Source organism: Sciurus carolinensis, chromosome X (assembly GCF_902686445.1).
Source record: "Sciurus carolinensis chromosome X, mSciCar1.2, whole genome shotgun sequence".
Lineage (NCBI taxonomy): Eukaryota > Metazoa > Chordata > Mammalia > Rodentia > Sciuridae > Sciurus > Sciurus carolinensis.
This window is the reverse complement of record NC_062232.1, coordinates 15,044,710-15,063,473: the sequence shown is the minus strand read 5'-3', so window position 1 is coordinate 15,063,473 and position 18,764 is coordinate 15,044,710. Positions and strand designations below refer to the sequence as shown.

General features: G+C 40.5%; 1 protein-coding gene across 3 annotated transcripts in view; it reads left to right on the top strand.

The window, feature by feature from the left end:
- Sh3kbp1 (SH3 domain containing kinase binding protein 1) overlaps positions 1–18,764 on the top strand; it is a 336,423-nt gene that overhangs the window by 40,711 nt on the left and 276,948 nt on the right. For all 3 annotated transcript variants that reach the window (XM_047536039.1, XM_047536036.1, XM_047536037.1), the window contains exon 2: positions 14,026–14,183. In XM_047536039.1, coding sequence (XP_047391995.1) covers positions 14,026–14,183 — 158 coding nt within the window. The remainder of the gene's footprint in view (positions 1–14,025; positions 14,184–18,764) is intronic.

Below are 18,764 nucleotides of genomic sequence, written 5' to 3'. Positions count from 1 at the left end.
ATACACACACACACACACACACACACACACACACACACATATACATACACACACATATATATATATGTAAATATTAGTTGTAGGTGAATACATTGCCTTTATTTTATTTTTATGTGGTACTGAGGATCAAACCCCATACCTCATGCATGCTAGGTGAGCACTTTACCACTGAGCCACAACCCCAGCCCTGTTGCTTATTTTTTTAGGTAGTCAAAAGTATATCTTTAAAGAGGAATTAGAATTAAGTATTGTTTAACCTCCAAAGTAAACCCAGGTTAAGTCTCAGAAGTCCCTCTGGATATCTTCTGGAATGTATCTACTGCACAGAGATGATCACAATTCTAGTAAGTTGATACTGTTTTATACTTTGTAATTCATAGAGGCTGAAAATGGAAGATACTTTTGGATCCATTCTTTATTTACTGCTCTTAAGAATGAATTGGAGCATTGAAACACCACACACACACACACACACACACACACACACACACACACAGAATTTTATATCTTGTTGCTTAAAAATAACCATCCTTTTCAGGTTCATTGCTGTGCATAGCGTGGTTAGCTAAATCACTTGTGAAATAGTGATTACACCAGCTAGAGTTTCGCCAGCCTTAAGATTTTTCTCCTCATCTTTTAAGTTCAGTAGGGAACTTTGTGCTTCTACTTGCACATTTAAAACATTTTAACAATCCGGAAGTGTTTCACCATGTATTTTGTAAAGATAAGGACTTTTTTCAAAGCCATAATCATAATATAATTTTTACACCTATAGTAACTAATAATTTTTCCTTATTATCAGGCCTTCAGTTCAAAATCCAATTTTACATATAGCTAAAATATTTAAAAGGTGTTTATTTGAAGCATGCTTTGAAAGGCCTTATATTTTGTAATTGGTTGGTTGTCTCTGAGTCTGTTTTAATCTAGGTTCCTTTGTGATTTTTTTGGTTTTGTTTTGTTTTGTTTTAGTTTGGTTGGTGTTAAGGAGGCAAAGTCATTTGCACATAATGTTTACTGGATATTTATTTATTTATTTATTTATTTATTTATTTATTTATTTATGTAGGTCCTAGGGATTAAACCCAGGGCTGCTCAACCACTGAGCATATCTCCAGCCCCTTTTATTTTTTATTTTGAGACAGTGTCTCATTGGGTTGCTCAGAGCCTTGCTAAATTGCTGAGGCTGGCTTTGAACTTGCAATTCTCCTGCCTCAGCCTCCCAAGCAGCTGGGATTCTAGGTGTATGCCACTGCATCTGGCTACAGTCTGGTTTTGTTGACTGCATTGTTAGGATGCCATGTAATATATTTCTGGACATGCTATGTCCCTCTTAAACTGGTAGTAAATCCAAAGGCTTGATCCAATTCAAGCTTAGTTCATTGGCAAGAATATTTCCTGGTGGTGACACATACTTCTGTCACAAGGCTGGCAGTGTCTGCTTGTCCCTCTTTTGTAATGTCAGCCCGTTAGTGACCAATGTCTAGGTTCTTCATTACCTTAGAGATTGCAAAGTGTTGGTTATCTCATTCCCTCATTCCTTTTTCATTTATTAGCAGGAATACTGGTATAGAAAGTTCTCCTTGTCAAGTATTTATTTATCCTAAATTCATATGGGAAAGGCAGGAAGGAAGTTTGATTGTTTCTCTTGATTTACTAGTTTTCAAAACAATGAATTGGTTCACTAGCATCTTCCAAAGGTGACCAAAGATTTTTAATACTATTACTATGAAACATATCATGCATAACATGAGACATCAAACTTATTCACTCTCTTTCAATCCATTGTTGTTATCCTTGCAGTATTATATGTTGTACCACTTGTGGCCAATGGGAGCCTCTTTACATTTGATTCTGCATTCTTTTGACACGACACTTGTGGTCTTTGATGGCTTCCTTGCTTTGTCGTTTTGATAAGATTGTCCGACTTTATCACCTTTCCTGCCCTGGCCTGAAATCAGTCATTTTCCCAAGACTTCTTGGCTTGCTTTCTGTGAAAAATTGTATTTAAAGATTCAAATGTAATTATTTCTGGAAAAAAATGTATGTATTGCTCTTCTTAGATCATCCTTCTAGAAATCTTTTGGTGTGATGCTACCAATCTCTTATATATTTATTTATATTTATTTGTTTGAGTTTCAGTTTTGGAAATGGTTTAAAATTTTTTTAACTCTAGTACAGTTTATTTAGGTCTTATTCTACTTTGGAACTTTTCAAAGGAAATAAAAATATTGGGGGTTAACTTCACTTCTGTTTTGTGCTATTCTGTGTAGATTCACACTTACTAAGTGGTTTTCAGATTCTTTGACAAAGTATTTATGATGTAGTTGATTAAGAAAACATGCTTGAAGTAGATATTTGACTAGTAGATACTTTTAGTTCATATTGTTCAATTTTTACCACTAGCCAAAATGAGTCAAAAAACATTGGTAGTTACTATGTTGCTAGACTAACAATCATATATAATGTCATTGGTAAAACCATCCAATGCACCCTCCCTAATTACTACTACTTTATGGTGTTACAGATATGCTAGATGTTACCTCCAGATTAGATGCTGGGGAAGTCAAGGTAGTTACATTTATGACAGTTTAAAATTCTAGACTGCCAAGTTAGAGAGCCACTGCTTTGCTGTTGTCTTCTGCCTTTAGCTTTGTGAATTTGTCTCAGATCTCATCTTCTTGGATTCTCATCTTTTTATCAAACTCTTCCTTGCATTTCTTCCCACTCAGCAGCGAACTTTTTGTTGTTGTTGGGGTAGACAGTGGTGGTGGTCGGGATTGAACCCAGGGGCGCTTAACTATTAATATTTTATTTAGAGACAGTCTTTCTAAGTTGTGATTCTCCTGCCTCAGCCTCCTGAGCCACTGGGATTACAGGCATACACCACTGCGCCTGGCACCAGCAAGTATTTGAGGGCCTGATGGGGCCAAGCACTCTGCTAGCTAAGGAAAAAGATGCATTGGGCACTGTCTTATCTTTTAGGAGGTTCTCAGGCTTCCCTCCGCCTTCCAGGGCCTCATAGTAACAAGAATTCCTACACCTAGGGGTGAGTGTCTAAATGAAGAGGAACATTAAATCTGCCCTGGGAAAGGCAGTAAAGGTTCATTGTGGTTTCCTCTCACCTCACTGTCTACTTTCTCTCGTACAAGATGGTGCATTTCTTGTTAACACAAAGCTATATAGTGACTCAACCCTTGTCCCAAACCCACTGTGCCTACTGACCACATTTTTCTGTGGAATTGTTCATAACTTCCCTTCTTTTGACCTGGACCTTGCCTTTTATGGCTGATTCAGCTTAGCTGCACTGAAATGCATGTCCAAATATAAAGCCAGTTCCCCATCCTCCTCATCATACTATCCTCAACAAAAGCAAGAGTTGCCTTCTATTTCAGTTCTTACAAACTATCTTGTACTATAGAGTTCTATGAACTTATTTTGAATAAACTATTTTAAGGGAACCCTTTGGATAATGTTATGTACAGTCAAATATATTTCAACCATCCTTGCAGGGTCTGTTGAATAAAATTGTTTCATGAAATGAGAGGGCGCTGAGGGTAGGAGGCAATGTTTTCTAATTGTTTTGCTTTGCATAATCTGTAATTAAATTAATACGTAGTATAAGCAGATTGTTCCTTCTTCTGTTTTAAAGTTTATATATTCTGGTTGGATCTTCTCACTGAGAAAGATAGAGGATCATTCTCTAATCAGACATCTGTCTTTGTGTCTCCTTTGAGTCTGAGAATCAGGCTGTCATTAAGTTAGGAAAATCTCTACTTATCTACCAGCCATTTTATTACTTAAAACTGTTGTGTGTGTGTGTGTGTGTGTGTGTGTGTGTGTGTGTGTGTTATTGGGGATTGAACCCAGGGACACTCTGCTATTGAGCTACATCCCCAATCCTTTTTAAAAATTTTATTTTGAGGTCTGGGACTGTAGCTCAGTGATAAAGTGCTTGCCTAGCATGTGTGGGGCACTGGGTTCACCAGTCCTCAGCACCACATAAAAATAAATAAAGGTGTTGTGTCCATCTATAACTAAAAGTATTTAATTTTTTTTTAAATTCAGAGACAGGGTTTCCCTGTGTTGGTGAGGTTGGCCTTTAACTTGTGCTCCTCCTGCCTCAGCTTCCCAAATAGCTGGAATTACAGGTGTGCACCACCAGGTTTAGCTTAAAACTGTTAAATATTTATATAGAGCAAGATTTATAAGCTTTCTTTTCTACTTGAATTTTAAAAACAGTTACCTTCTCTAAGTGACTAAGCTGTTTTGACTCAACTGACTTTTTAGCAAATCAGTTTTCTAAGGTCCTATTTATCCCAGCCCCCATGATTGTTGTGTACAGCTGTTCTCTATATTGGTGTAACCAGCTACAGCTGATTGTCTTTGTTCACTATTTTTAAAAAAATCTAAAAATGATTTGCACCCTTTCTCTGTGCTTTCTTTTTCACTTAAAAAGTTTTTTTTCTGGCTGCATGTGGTGGTACACACCTGTAATCCCAGCTATTTGGGAGGCTGAGGCAAGAGGATCATAAGTTTGAAGCCAACCTGGGCAAATTAGTGAGACCTAGGGATGTAGTTCAGTGGTAGAGCATTGCTGGGTTCAATCCCCAGTCTCTTTTTTCCCCTTGATGATCAAGTTATTCTTATCCTGTCTATATAATACATGTTCTGGAAAGAGAAGTGCTCTAGGTTTTCAAGGGTTAATTTTAGTCAGGAAGTGTTTAGTAACCCATTGTTCCTGAGCCCCTTGGGTGTTTTGTTTCAGGATCAGGCCCTGTTGAGGCAGAGGCTTCAGAATACAGGCTATGAGAGATCCAAGACCCCAGGCTTTGTGAATGCTTTCCTGTCCAAGCCCTGTACCATGTTCTAATCTTTGATTGGACACCCTTGTTCTGTTAAGAGCAGTGGTCTTGCCAGAGGTGGAAGTGGAATTGAAGCTGATCATAATAGTGCTTGAGAGACTTGGACCAGTGGGTCATACTTGTTTTGTGGCCAACTGGTCATGTTGATCTTTGACCTTCTCTAGCCTTTGAATCAAGCAGCAGCTCATATTTGTAATTGCATTTCTTTGTGCTGAATGAGAAGGTATGGTTTAGGGTTAACATTTTTCTCAGGACACTCCTAGTGTTGTATGGATATACCTGATCACCAACATTTGTTGAGCACTTACTGTATGCCAGATAGTAGGCAAGCAGGAGGTAATGCTCAGATCTGTCCTTTGAGGGCTCCCATCCCAGGAGATAGACAGGGAGGCATGTACAGGGCAAGCCCTCACAATATGTCATGATAATAGCCTGTAAGACAAGTGACTGTCATTTGTGGGACGACTTCTAAAAACAGGAATTTAATGATAACAGCCCTCATTCTTGCACTTCCCATATTTTTTTGTTTGTTCTTTGTACTAGAGATTAAATCCAGGGGCACTTTATACTCACGCTACATCCTCAATTCTTTTTATTTTTATTTTAAGATGGGGTCTTGCCAAGTTGCTGAGACTGGCCTTGAACTTGCAATCCTCCTGCCTCAGCCTCTTGAGTCATTGGATTCCAAGTGTGCACTACTGTGCCTGACCTCATCTTCCAGTTTTAAACACAAAGAAAATGGATTGAAGCAAAGTATCTCACCTTGTGTCACACAGCCAGAATTTATTCCCAGGCCTGCCAGGCTTTCTCCTATACCTATGTCCTGTATGTAGAGATGTTTAGATAGAGGTGACCAGAGAAGATAGGCTGGGATACTGGGGTTTCTTGGGTTATCCTTCAGGACAGTGAGTGACAAGAGTATCTAAGGCAGGCAGTGGTAGACCTTTGTTTCCTCTTGTACAGCCGGGTTGGTCTTTTCTTTCTGTTTCTCTTTGCCCCTTTCCCTGTTGATGCCCATTTCTTTGAGCTGCTCCTAGGTCTGCTGCAGACCTTGCTGAACCCTGCAGCAAGTCACATGTCCAATGGTGTGCTGCCTTTGTCCGGGAAGAGAGTTCAGGTCCAGTGGCTCTTTGTCATTGGAGTATGAGTTCTGAGCCTGACTTCCTTGAAGAAACTGATGTCGAGTTTCTATTAGGCCTTGGGTATTACCCCTTGTTGGTTTGGTGCCCCTTAGTGGTATGTTTGTGAATACAATAAAAGACAAATGTGACTGGTGTATAAGCCAGCTCTTTTTGTACTTGGAGATCCCCACAGCATCTGTGGCCTTGAGCTGGGAAATCCAGGCCCCCAAACCCTCTGCCTCAACACTAATGGGAAAGCACTGGATGGTGACAACTCGGCCTTGTATGGACTTTTGTAAGGAAGAATATATTCCTTTTTTTTTTTTTTTCTTTTGGTACTGGGGATTGAACCCAGGGATGCTTAACCACTGAGCCACATCCCCGGCCCTTTTTACTTATTTATTTAGAGATGGGGTCTCACTAAGTTGCTTGGGGTCTCACTAAATTGTTGAGACTGTCTCTGAACTTGTGATTCTCCCATCTCAGCTTCCCAAGCCTCTGGGATTACAGGCGTGCACCACCTTGCCCTGCAGGAAGAGTATATTTAAGAAGTTAATGCGTGAGTCTGTTGGAGTTCTATGGTTGCAAGTAAGAGAAACCAACTCTCCCTTAACTGAAGAAGGTGAAATGATTTATTGGAAGACTTTAGAATGGTTTATGGGGTGGAAGGAAAAACTGGAGAATCATGTCAGGGGAAGACTGCAACCAAGCAACTTCAGGGATTTCCAACTCTTTTGAGAGTCCTGGCAGGGGATTCTGCTCCAGCCATTCCCAGTCTTTGTCAAAGTGCTATGAGTCACAGTTGGGTCCTGTGCCCATACATTAGCTGGCAGAGCGCTGAACATGGTGACAGGTGGTCCCATCATATTGTATCTCATGGGGGAGTGGTTTCCCCTTCCTGAATGGGAGTGGTCTCTCCCTGGGGCACAAATATAGTCAACCACCTTGATGAACAAATATATACAACCAAAAGTTCCTACAGACATCACTCAAGCTTTTCTTTTTTAAAAACTTTAAAAGCTATATTGAGGCATAAAAATTTACCCAGTTTTAGTGTACAGTGTAGTGCATTTTTAGTAAATTCACAGTATTGTGCAACTCTTAACCACAGTTTAATTAAAAAACATTTCCATTACCCCAAAAGATCCCTCTTACCCATTTGTAATGTCACTCTTCCCACCCCTGGTCTCAGGTAACCACTGATCTATTTTCTGTCTTTTTAGATTTGAACATAGTTTTTTAAAAAAAATTTTAAGATGTTCATAGACCTTTCTTTTATTCATTTATTTATATGTGGTGCTGAGAATTGAACCCAGGGCCTCACACATGCTAGGTAAGCACTCTACCACTGAGCCACAACCTCAGCCCTGAACATAGGTTTTTATATTTTCCTGACTAGTGTAACTTTTGGATATTCTGGAAACTATGGCCCAGAATCATGGGGAAGAAAATAGAAGCCCTGCAGTGGTACAAACTTGCATATATTGCCAGTGTTAATTTCTCTGCTCTTTGCTTTAGATCTTTCCTTTTCTCCTATAGACCGTCATTTGGAAAAGTGGAATTCCAGTCTTGAAACTGCCATTATTTAGTTCTCAGTCTTTCTAAGCCTCAGTCATGGAACACTTCAGACCTCAGTTCTTCATCTGTAAAATTAGGAAAAGGATTTGACAAAATGGTATCTAATGTTCTATCGCCAGTAATCAGCAATCATGATCTTTTTTGGTGAAATCTTTTCTGTAAAAAAAATTGCTTCTTGATTTTCTATGCTCTTTTCAATCAGAGGACTGAAACAAAACATTAAAATTAAAAATTTATTCTTCAGAACTGGGTGCAGTGGTGCACCATTGTAATCCAAGCTACTACTCTGGAGATGGAGGCAGGAGGATCACAAGTTGAAGGCCAATCTCAGCAACTTATAGGGGCCTTGTCTCAAAATAAAATAAAAATGGTCAGGGGTATAGCTTAGCAGTAGAGTGCTCCAGGGTTCAATCCCCAGTACTGAAAAAAAAAAAAATATATATATATACACACACATATATATATGTATTCATACACACATATATTCACACACACACATATATATATATTCTTCAGAATTCACAAAATGGAAAATCATGTGGCAAGTGTGTAACATTTCTACCTCTGAAATGATTAAAGCTGAAAACTGCACTGAGACTTTTGCAACATTGTGTGCATGTGTGTGTATGTGTGTATGTATATAAAACAAAGGAAATTAATTGAAAACTCTCATTCTCCTTTATGCTTTTTGGTTTATTCAAATATTTATTGAGTCAGACATGATGCTAGGTGAGGGAGGTAGAATCCTGGGAAAGCTAAGGGCTTTTCCCAGATGGAACTTGCAGGCAGTTGGGGTAAGCCAATGTGAAATTGCAGCCTAGCCAGCTGGTCTAGGAGAGAGGAAGTAAATACAGCAAGAAAAGCAGGAGGGGCCAGGTCACAGAGTGGGGCTCAGAAATGCCTGCACCATTACCACCGTGAGAAGTTGGCCGTGAGAAGCTGCTTGGCAGCTGGCTTAGCCAACCGACAGTTTAAAACCACCCATTTCATCTTTGGGGGGAGGAGACATTCAGCAAATTTGAAGTCAGGGAGATGGGGAAGGTTGAAGCGTTTTCATTTCTAAACTGATTTCTTATCTCCTCTGACTCTATCTTTTCATAACACTAGTTAACTGTAGCTTTGGTTTTTGCAGCACAGTAGATGTAGGCTGGCTTTTGGCACAGCAGGCAGCTGGAGGGTATTATTTTTCTGGTGGGGAGACATTCTTAAAGTTTCATAATTTATGGTATCTTTAGAAATGGGATTTTGTTTACTGTTGTCCTAATTATACCTCTGATATATTTTACTTAGCTTAATGTTTTAATTCTGTGCTCATGCCCAGAGGTAGTTTCCCAAAGGGTACCATTAAAAAAAAATAGGTAATGTTTTGTCCTTGCTGCAGTTACTTGTAGCTTCCTGAAGGCAAGGAAATGGGTTTTAGGGGACAGATTTTCTGTGGGGTCTTGTGAATATCTGGGCTGTTCGTGCAATCTGAGGTCTTCATTGCTCATTTGCCAAGCATTATCCTAAACCTTTGCTGTGCAATATAAATACAATGCAAACCACATGTCATTTTAAATGTTCTAACAACCACATTAATGAAAATTTTTAAAAAACCCAAACAGGTGAAACTGAATAATATATTTATTTAACCCAACATATCTGAGGTATCATTTCAACATGCAGTCAACATAAAAACTATTGATGATCAATGATACATTCTCTTTTTTTCCAGAATGAATTTTTGAAACTTGCTGTGCTTTTAGAGCACATCTCCATTCGGATTCAAGTACTCAGTAGCCACATTGTGGCTAGTGATACTGTATTGGACAGAAAAGTCCTAAACTCTTCAAAATCTTGCGGAAGACATAGGATAGGGCCCTTATAGGGAGTAGGAGATATCTTATGGTATAGGAGCTCTTAATGAAACCATGCACACGTTTCCTACCCTTAGAGAAATCTAGTATATAAAAAAATTTCATCTTGACAGGAAAGGTAAAGCAGGAAGTGATTATTCATGTTACAAAAGAATCAACCGCAGTATCTTTTAAATAGCAAACTCCCTTAGTGAACTGAAGAATATGACTCAATTTGCAAAAGTGTGATTGACACTTGACATTTTAGTAGCACTTTTGTTGGGCAGAGAACTATCTGCCATTATAAAATGGAAGCTGAGCTGTGCGGTTATGAAGCAATTGAGCACCTATTGCATGTCATGGACTGTCACAGAGGGCCAGAAGGGAACTATGGGTGATCCATACACAGAAGGCATTTAGATGCTTACTTGGAGGACATGTGAACAACTTCCTCAGCATGGGATGGTTTCAGTGGCAGGACTAGGGATGCCTGGGAGTTGGAGGAGCCAGGCAGGTGGGATGGATGTAGTCATAGGCAGGGTGGTCAGAAGGCAGGGAAGGTTCATGTGATTCTTTAAGTTTAAGAAAATTTAGGACTAAATTGGGAGTTTAAAGAAAGGGTAAATCAGGAAAGACCAGCTAGATAGGATATTGGGCTGAAAACTCAAATATTACACAGTTATGCTGTATTTATCTTTGAGTCCCCAGTCCCTAATCCCTAGCTTTGGTCATAGCAGGAATCCATTAAGGCTTGCCCTTGGGCTCACTGAATGAGAGATTGAAGAAAGTTCAGAATGCGCTCTTCTCTGGTTTGCTGCATCAGGCAGGAGCTGTTTACTTCTCAGTAACCATCTACTTAAAGTGGATTTCAGATTCTGTCTTTTTCCAGCTTTACGTTGATAAAGTTCACACAGAGAACAGAGAAAAATGCAGCTTACTGTTTAGGAAGGAAGAAACAAGTCTATATTCCACAAGTTGGTCAGATCCTGAGTCCCTGAAGGTACGCAGGATTTAAGTTCACCAGCAAGAGGGGTCCTGACCAGACCCCTTCTTAGAAGCCTCTCTGTTTTCCTCTCATGTTGCAAAGGCCTGCCTGTGTGCAGTTTCCTTTAGCTCCACCCACCCACCAGGAATCAGAAAAGCCATGGGCCTCCTCTCCACGTGCTAATGGAATTGGCCCTTGAGAGCCAGTTTTCCAAGCCTTATCATTTCTTACTTTTTTTTTTTTTTTGGTGCTGGTGGTGCTGGGGACCAAACCCAGGGCCTTGTGCATGCAAGGCAAGCACTATACTAACTGAGCTATATCCCCAGCCCCATTCATTTCTTGTTTCAAAAAGCGTACCTGTGGTTAAAAAAATGAGGTGATCTCTTCATTGTGTGACTCCTATAGAGTGTGCTTACATGAACTAAGATGGCTATGGCATCACTAGGTGAAATAGTCTCATTAGACTGCCATCATATATGTGGTCCATCATCGACTGAAGCATCATTTCATGGCACATGACTGTATGTTACTGAATTAATTGAAAATTGAGAAAACCACTCCTAAACCTTTATTATTAGGTTTAATGAACTTTTGGGAAGCAGCAGATCAAGTATTGTATGGCTATAGACAGTTGGGGGGAACCAAAGACATTTTCTTCATGGCTCAGGCACATAATTTTTAAATTGCACCAATCCTGATAGCTCAACACTTACGCCTGCATCAAAGGTGGGAGTAAACCCGTATTACAAATTGTCTTCATAATGAGAGTCCTTTGGTCATCTCCCTGTAAGATGTGATTGCCTTGTCCCTGTGTTCACCTCCGAGTGTGCTTGGCAAAGAGCTCTCATCAAGAGCTGAAGTGGCAGCTCAGCCATTTTCTTATTTATTTAGACTCAAATTGAGTATTGTCTAACTCCCACTTTCTTCACACAAATCTTTTCAAGCTGATAATCCATTTAGCGAGGGCAATTTTAGTTTAAAGGGGTAAAATCCATAAAGAGGCTTTACCTGGAGTCATCACAAAACTGGAGAGTGCCCAACAGTATTGAAGCTGTTGCTTGCTCTACCAGGTTTCCTCGTCCAGTGCTCCTTGGTTCCATTATCTCTCAGGCTACTTCCTGTCTCTTGAACAGGTGTTCATTTTCTCCTGTCATCTCAGTGGATCCCTGAAGTGGGTCCATCCCACTTTGGAAAGTACTGGCTCAGAAAATGCACTTAATTTCCTTACTGAGCTTCGGGTTCTTTCATTGGGCATCATATTATTTAATTGGGAAATGGGATGATGTGGAAAGCAGGTTTGGCACATGAACAGTGGTTACTGGGACCTCATTTCCCATAGCAAAACTTCCATAGATCCATCTTTAGGTTATTTGAAGAAAACTGTGTTTTTATTTTTATTTTTATTTTTTCCTTTGAGATGGGGTCTTGGGCTGATTACCCAGGCTGGCCTCTAAGTTGTGGGCTTGGGTTATCTTCCCATCTCGGGCTTGAGTATCTGGGACTGCAGGTGTATGCCACTGTGTCCAACTGAAAGCTGTTTCTTCCTTTTTAAATATATTGTTTTAGTTGTAGATGGACACAATACCTTTATTTTATTTTTATGTGATGCTTAGGATCAAACCCAGTACCTCACATATGCTAGGCAAGCGCTCTACCTCTGAGCTACAATCCTAGCCCCCAAAAGCTGTTTCTTAATCGTTTCAGTTGTTATGATGGCTCATTTTAACTGCTGGGGAACAAGAGCATGACACAAGAAGATGGGAGTGTTTCTGCCTGCATGCTTGTCAGGAACTAGGAGAAATTGAAAAAGGCTGCCTCGTTTATGCTCTTACACTCCTTTCCATTGATAAATGATGACAATGGGTCACAACTCAGCCTCGTCCTGGGCATATCTATGACAGTGGAGTGAGTCAGCTAATTTGGGAATGAAACTATGATCTGGGAAAGGAAATTCCACTTTGAGTTGCTTATGACTGGCTGGTTTAGCTGACATTGCATGGTCAGTCTGGATGGATAGGATGTTCTGAAATGGAAGTGCCTTGGGAACTTAATCCCTAATGGATATGCAAAGCACTTGTGATGGGGACCTACTCACCTACCAGTTGTTTGCCTAGAAAACTGACCTCAATGAATTGATTTCTTGTTGCTCATTTGTGCCTTTTGTCTCTTGTTTATGAAATCTTTGCCAAAGCCAAGGTCATTACAGTTTTCACTGATGCTTTCTTAGATCTAGAAAAGAGGAATTTGAAGGCTCCAAATGTAAAGAAATGACAAGGAGAGGGAAATGCCAATTACCCTGATTTGATCAGTGCATGCTGTGTGCATGTGTTAAAATATCACACTACACCTCATTATTATGTATAATTATTACATGTCAATAAAAAAACAAGAAGGAAAGAAAAAGATTTACAGTTTGAGCTGTTACATTTTGGTCTGTAATCCATTTCCATTAGTTTTGACATATGCACTTTTTTTAATAGAGATCAGTTAACTTTTCCATTATTTTATCATAAATTCAGTTAGTAATTTATCATTTGGGGGTTCATCTAATTTATTTTCTACTATCCTTGTATTTATTCATTTACTTATTCATTCATTCATACAGAGCTGAAAATAAAAAAGGAAAATGTATTGAGATTGGTATTGAGGTAGGCATGAGGAAGAGCCCAAATTCTAAATAAATTATATAATCAACCTGGGGATAAATCAACTAATCTCTGGATTGGTTGACTCTGCTAATTTGCATTGACACTTTGTCAACAAGAAGAACCATCTTCCAGCCTGTTGCATCCACAGTTATTGAGTATAGGAAATACTTTGTTTACCATGGATTGGGAAGACAGTGTAACATGGTTTTACTGCTTAAGAATTCATCTGTTAAGAGGGCAATTGTGGGGTTTCTTGGTTTTGGTTTTGTTTTATTTTATTTTGGTACTGGGGATTGAACCCAGGGGTACTTTACCACTGAGCCATATCCTGAGCCCTTTTTTGTATTTTATTTAGAGACAAGATCTCGCTAACTTGCTGAGGCTGGCTTTGAACTTACAATCCTCCTGCCTCAGCCTCCAGATCTGCTGAGATTATGGGCATGCGCCACCACACCCAGAGCAGTTGTGGTTCTGATGTAGCAGTCTGAGACATTGGTTCCACCAACCTGGCTTTTTATACCAGTTGTCCTTACACATGTCATTGAGAGATGGGTAGTATCTCTGTTGGGTGGGCATTATGGTACATGTTTTACACAAATGAGGTCCAGGAAGGTCTGGTGAGGGAGGGGGAACTCAAGGCCAAACTCATGTCTGTTGTCTGCAGTCTCTGTCCTCAGGGAAATGAGACTGGACTCCACCTGGTGGGGCAAACCTTTTTAGGCTGCAACCATTGTGTGGTTTCCCCTCTGAAGCACCTGTTGGCTCTGAGACCGGTAGGCCACTCTGCCTGTGTCTGACCACGACCAGCCCTTTGTGGTTTCTGTTCTATAGGCTTTAGGTTAACCAAAATCAGGTTGCTGTGTGTGGCCCTGTTATTTTAAATATTTGTAGAGGGGAAGTCCCTTTAATATGACTCTACTGACCTTCCAGGGATGCTGGGCCTCAGACTTCTGCAACCTCTGATCTGAGTTACTCTTTTTTCTCTGTCTCTTCCAGTGGAGGCCATAGTGGAGTTTGATTACCAGGCCCAGCACGATGATGAGCTGACGATCAGCGTGGGTGAGGTCATCACCAACATCAGGAAGGAGGATGGAGGCTGGTGGGAGGGACAGATCAACGGCAGGAGAGGTTTGTTCCCTGACAACTTTGTAAGAGTGAGTACAAAGCAAAACCCTTTTCCTGTTTCCTCTGTGGGCTCTGCTGAACAAAGGCTGTGGGGGCACTTGAGGATGAATTACATGGGACTTTTTGGGGCAATGTTGACAACTTGACCTCCTGGGTGATATCAAGAAGAGCATTGTGTAGTTTTGCCCTTGATATCTGGGATACCCGTTTTGAAATGACTTTTAAAAACATTATTTTATTAGTTGTTGATGAATTTTATTTATGTATTTGTATGCAGTTCTGAGAATTGAACCTGGTGCCTCACACATGCTAGGCAAGTGCTCTGCCACTGAGCCACAGTTCCAGCCCCTGAAATGGCTTTTTTAAGGCCTAGAATTATCTCTTCCCAAACTGTGTTTCAATTCTTAGAAAATGCTAGAAAAATATGAAGCTTGTTAAACTATTTATGTACTTGTTTATTTGCTTTGAGGGTTTCAAAGAAATTTCCCCTTTTCCATTCCATGCAAAATGAAGGTAAAACTCAGTTTTGACCACTTACATGGAGTTTCAAACTAAATACAGAATCTGAATAATGCTGTATTTTCCACCTTTATATTCAGATTATCTTTTTGATAGAAGTAATATTATTTTCTTTTCTCCCCTATGTCCATGAGGCACTGAACAAAATCTATTTCTCCAGTAAGGTTTTGAAAATTATGCCCTTTGCCAAAGTCACTAGTGCTTAATTACAAAAATATAGCTCATTATCATTAGTAAATTACATATCACATACTTGTAAATACTAGTTCAGATTGCTGGGTATAAAAAGGAATCACCTGGAAACTGTTCCTCATGGGAAATACTAGCTAGTTCTAAAAGCCCCAGTACCATAAACTTTCTATCTCACTTTGGAGAAGAGGGGATTGTCCTTGGTGGGAAGAGCTGCATACAGAAATCCTTAGGTCCTCTTTGGTATTCTCTGTGGTACCAGGCATACCAAACAGTGTGCCTTGACTGCTTGGGGCAGGTAGTATGGGGAACCTTGGGCCCAGAGAAATAGGTGGCCCTGCCCTCAAAAGAGCCCCAAGGGCCAGATGGGAGGGTTTGTGACAAAAGGGTGTTGATGAAAAACATGTGATGTGCTTGGAATTGCCAGTCCCTAGGCCCTCTACCATATACTGTATAAGTCTCAAAAATGTAGAAACCTAGTTCAGTCCTTAGCATCCTGTTTCTGGGTATTCCTTCTAGCATTACTTTTTTCTTTTATTTTTGGTATGCAGAAAACTGAGGGGACTTTTGTTGGTAACTTGCTACTTTCTATAGTGGTAGGAGTATAGACCCCACCCCCTGTGCTTGAATCCAGCAGTTCTCTTTTTTTTTTTTTTAAGTTTGGTACCAGAGATTGAACTCAGGGGCACTTAACCACTGAGCCACATCCCCAGTCCTTTCTTTTATTTTAAGACAGGGTCTCACTCAGTTGCTTAGAGCCTCACTAAGTTGCTGAGACTGGCTCTGAACTTGCAATCCTCTTGTAATCAGCCTCCCAAACTACTGGAATTACAGGTGTGTGCTACTGCACCTGGCTTCTCTTACATTTTAAGAGTAGAAAACATTATTTCCAGGCCACCATGGATTAACTCTGATGATGTGAAAATGGGAGATAATTCTTTTGCCTTTCCAAATAAAACCCCCAATTTTGGGAAGGGACCGTTCTTGAAGTTGAGCCAGTTCTTCTGTGATGGGAAGGTTTTTCCAGATAAAAGGGACAATGTAGATGAAGGTAGAAGTAATGACAGACAAGGACTGTAAGAAAGAGAGAACAGGACCCTGGGAAGGAATGGGGGCTGTGGGAAAGAGAAGGAGTATGGGAAAGAGAGAGCAGGGGCCTGGGATGGATCAGGGACTATAGCATGGACTCCAGTTTTGAGGACAGGCCCTATTCTGAAAGCATTTAACATGTTCTGTTAGCATAGTGCCCCCTTATTTCAAACTGCAAATCCACAGAATCTGAAAACTGAGTTGGAAGGCACTGGTAAAGACCCATGGATTTTGCCCTGAGCTCAAGGCTGGTGTACTACAAGGAATTGTGAAAGATGGCTGGGAAAGACAGGGCAGGAATTGCCCAGAGTCTAGAAGGTGGCCCTCTACCTCATCTAGGGAGCATAACCCTTCTGGGGAACAAAAGACTCTTTTCCAATGAAGGAGGGTGATGTGGTCCTTTTTGCCAGGAGGTCTTCCACTGCCTTGCCTGCACTGCCTTGGGCTAGCTCAGGGTGGTCCCTCAGCATTGACTCCTGCCTCCCATGGGTTTTGGCTCAAGGGGAACTCTGGTAGGAGATGACAGGGAGGGAGGAAGCCAGTGAGGTCATGGGTTAACCCTTTGACTGCCTGTGTTCCTTTCCACAGAAATGGCTGTTCCCATTCAGTCTACCTTCCTCCATCCGCCTGTCCTGCATCCCTGCAGGTCTGATGGCTCTTTTGTCTCTAACCCTTGGTTATTGCTGTGGGTTTTTTAAATACCTCATCTCCTTCACTTGAGTCTCTTTATTAATCCCACCTCAGAGGACCCTAATTTGCATGTGCCATTTCTTTTTGAAGAGCCAACTACCTCAACCCAGCTACTTTAAGGATTAAATGACAGAGCACTGACAATCTTTTAGTACAGCGGCAGCTACCTAGTGAGTGTGCTACAGGTCCTGTTACAGGGTGAAGGCATGGGCCCTTTTCCCTGGACCCTATTCTCCTGGCTCTTACCTAATCAGTTGTTATCTAGACTTGTCCAGAGAAGGGAAGTCATGTTCTTGGGAGGTATTCACTCCATGGAGGGAAGAACGGATGTGGCAGGAGTGGTTGGGGCTGCATTACTTATGGCTGACACATTTGGGAGAAAAAGAAACTTTGATGCTTTCAGATGACTGACTCCATTTTCAAGTCTTCACCCTCAACCTATTATTGAAAATTCAGTAGGTGGATGCAGTGGAGTTTAACAATAGCCAACACTCCCATAGAGAATTCTAAAAGCATAAAAGGTGTCTTTAGGTAGTAACAATCATACCGGCATAGAAGTACAGTTTTTTTTTTTTTTTTGGTACCAGGGATTGAACTTGAGACACTCAACCACTGAGCCACATCCCCAGCCCTATCTTGTATTTTATTTAGAGACAGGGTCTCACTGAGTTGGTTTGTGCCTCGCTTTTGCTGAGGCTGGCTTTGAACTCACAATCCTCCTGCCTCAACCTCCTGAGCCCCTGGGATTACAGGTGTACACCATTGCGCCTGGCAGATGTACAGTTTTTTTTTTTTTTTGTGGTGCTGGGGATCGAACCCAGGGCCCTGTGAGATGTACAGTTTTGAAAGCAATTTATGTAGATTATATTTAACCTAAGAATAATTTGTCCCTGGATTGAATTAAATAATTTTGTGGAATCCCTTCTTTCATTTGTGTGCCTTTATTTTGTGTTACGACTGTTAGAGGGTCTTAGGCATTTTCTTAATTCATTTATCAGATCCTTATTCAGTCTGAATACAGGACTCAGTCTGAGAACATTTGAGCATGATCTCCCAAAGTGCTGGCATTCATTGTCCACCTTCAAATCTGTATTGTCTTAGTCTCTCAAGACAAAAAAATCTAGCCATCCTTCTGGCCTTCCACACACCAGGCCATCCCATTGTCACACACAAACCTGGTAAGGCTCACTTTGTGATTCATTAGCCCACGTGGTCTTTTGGATTTGTCCCTCTTTTGTTTAGTCAGTTCTCATTCATTTAATGTAGATGTGGAAGAATCTTTTCAAATCCTCTTTTTTCTCCCCTACCTCTTTTTGCACTTACTTCTTTTGGAATATGTTTTCTTTTATCTCTTCTCTTTAAATTTTTTAAAATTAATTTTAAGGTGAAATTTACACAGAATAAAATACTGAAGTCATTAGTGTACATGATTTTTTTGATACCAGATTGAACATGGGTGTACTCAACCATCCACTGAGTCACATCCCCAACCCTTCTTATTTTTTAGTTTTGAGACAGGGTCTCACTAAGTTGTTTACAGCCTTTGAACTTGTGATCCTCCTGTCTTAGCCTTCTGAGTCACTGGGAATTATTTTTGTTTTTATAATGAGTGTACCTCTGTTGCCACTATCCAGATCAATGCTATTTCTATCCTTCCAGAAAGTTCCATCATGCCTTTGTCTTCCTAAGTAATCAATTATCATAGATTAGCATTGCCTGTACTTGAATTTCACATATATGGACTCATGCAATATGTGCTCTTTTATATATGGCATCTTATGTCCAACAAAATGTTGTTACATGCATCAGTACTTTGTTCTGGCTGTAAAGTACCCCATGATAATACACTAAAATGTGTTTATCCATTCTGCTGTTGATAAGTATTTGAGTTGTTTCCAGATTGGGGATTTTATGAATAAAGGTTCTGGACATTTTGTGTGTGTTCTTTGGGTATAATCACTCATTTCTCGTGTGTGTGTGTGTGTGTGTGTATTTTGCCCTGGGCTCAGGGCTGGTATCTCACACAACACACATACACACACACACACACACACACACACACACACACACACACACACATGTAGGAGTGCAATTGCTGCCCTTGCTCTCAGCCAGTAGGTTTT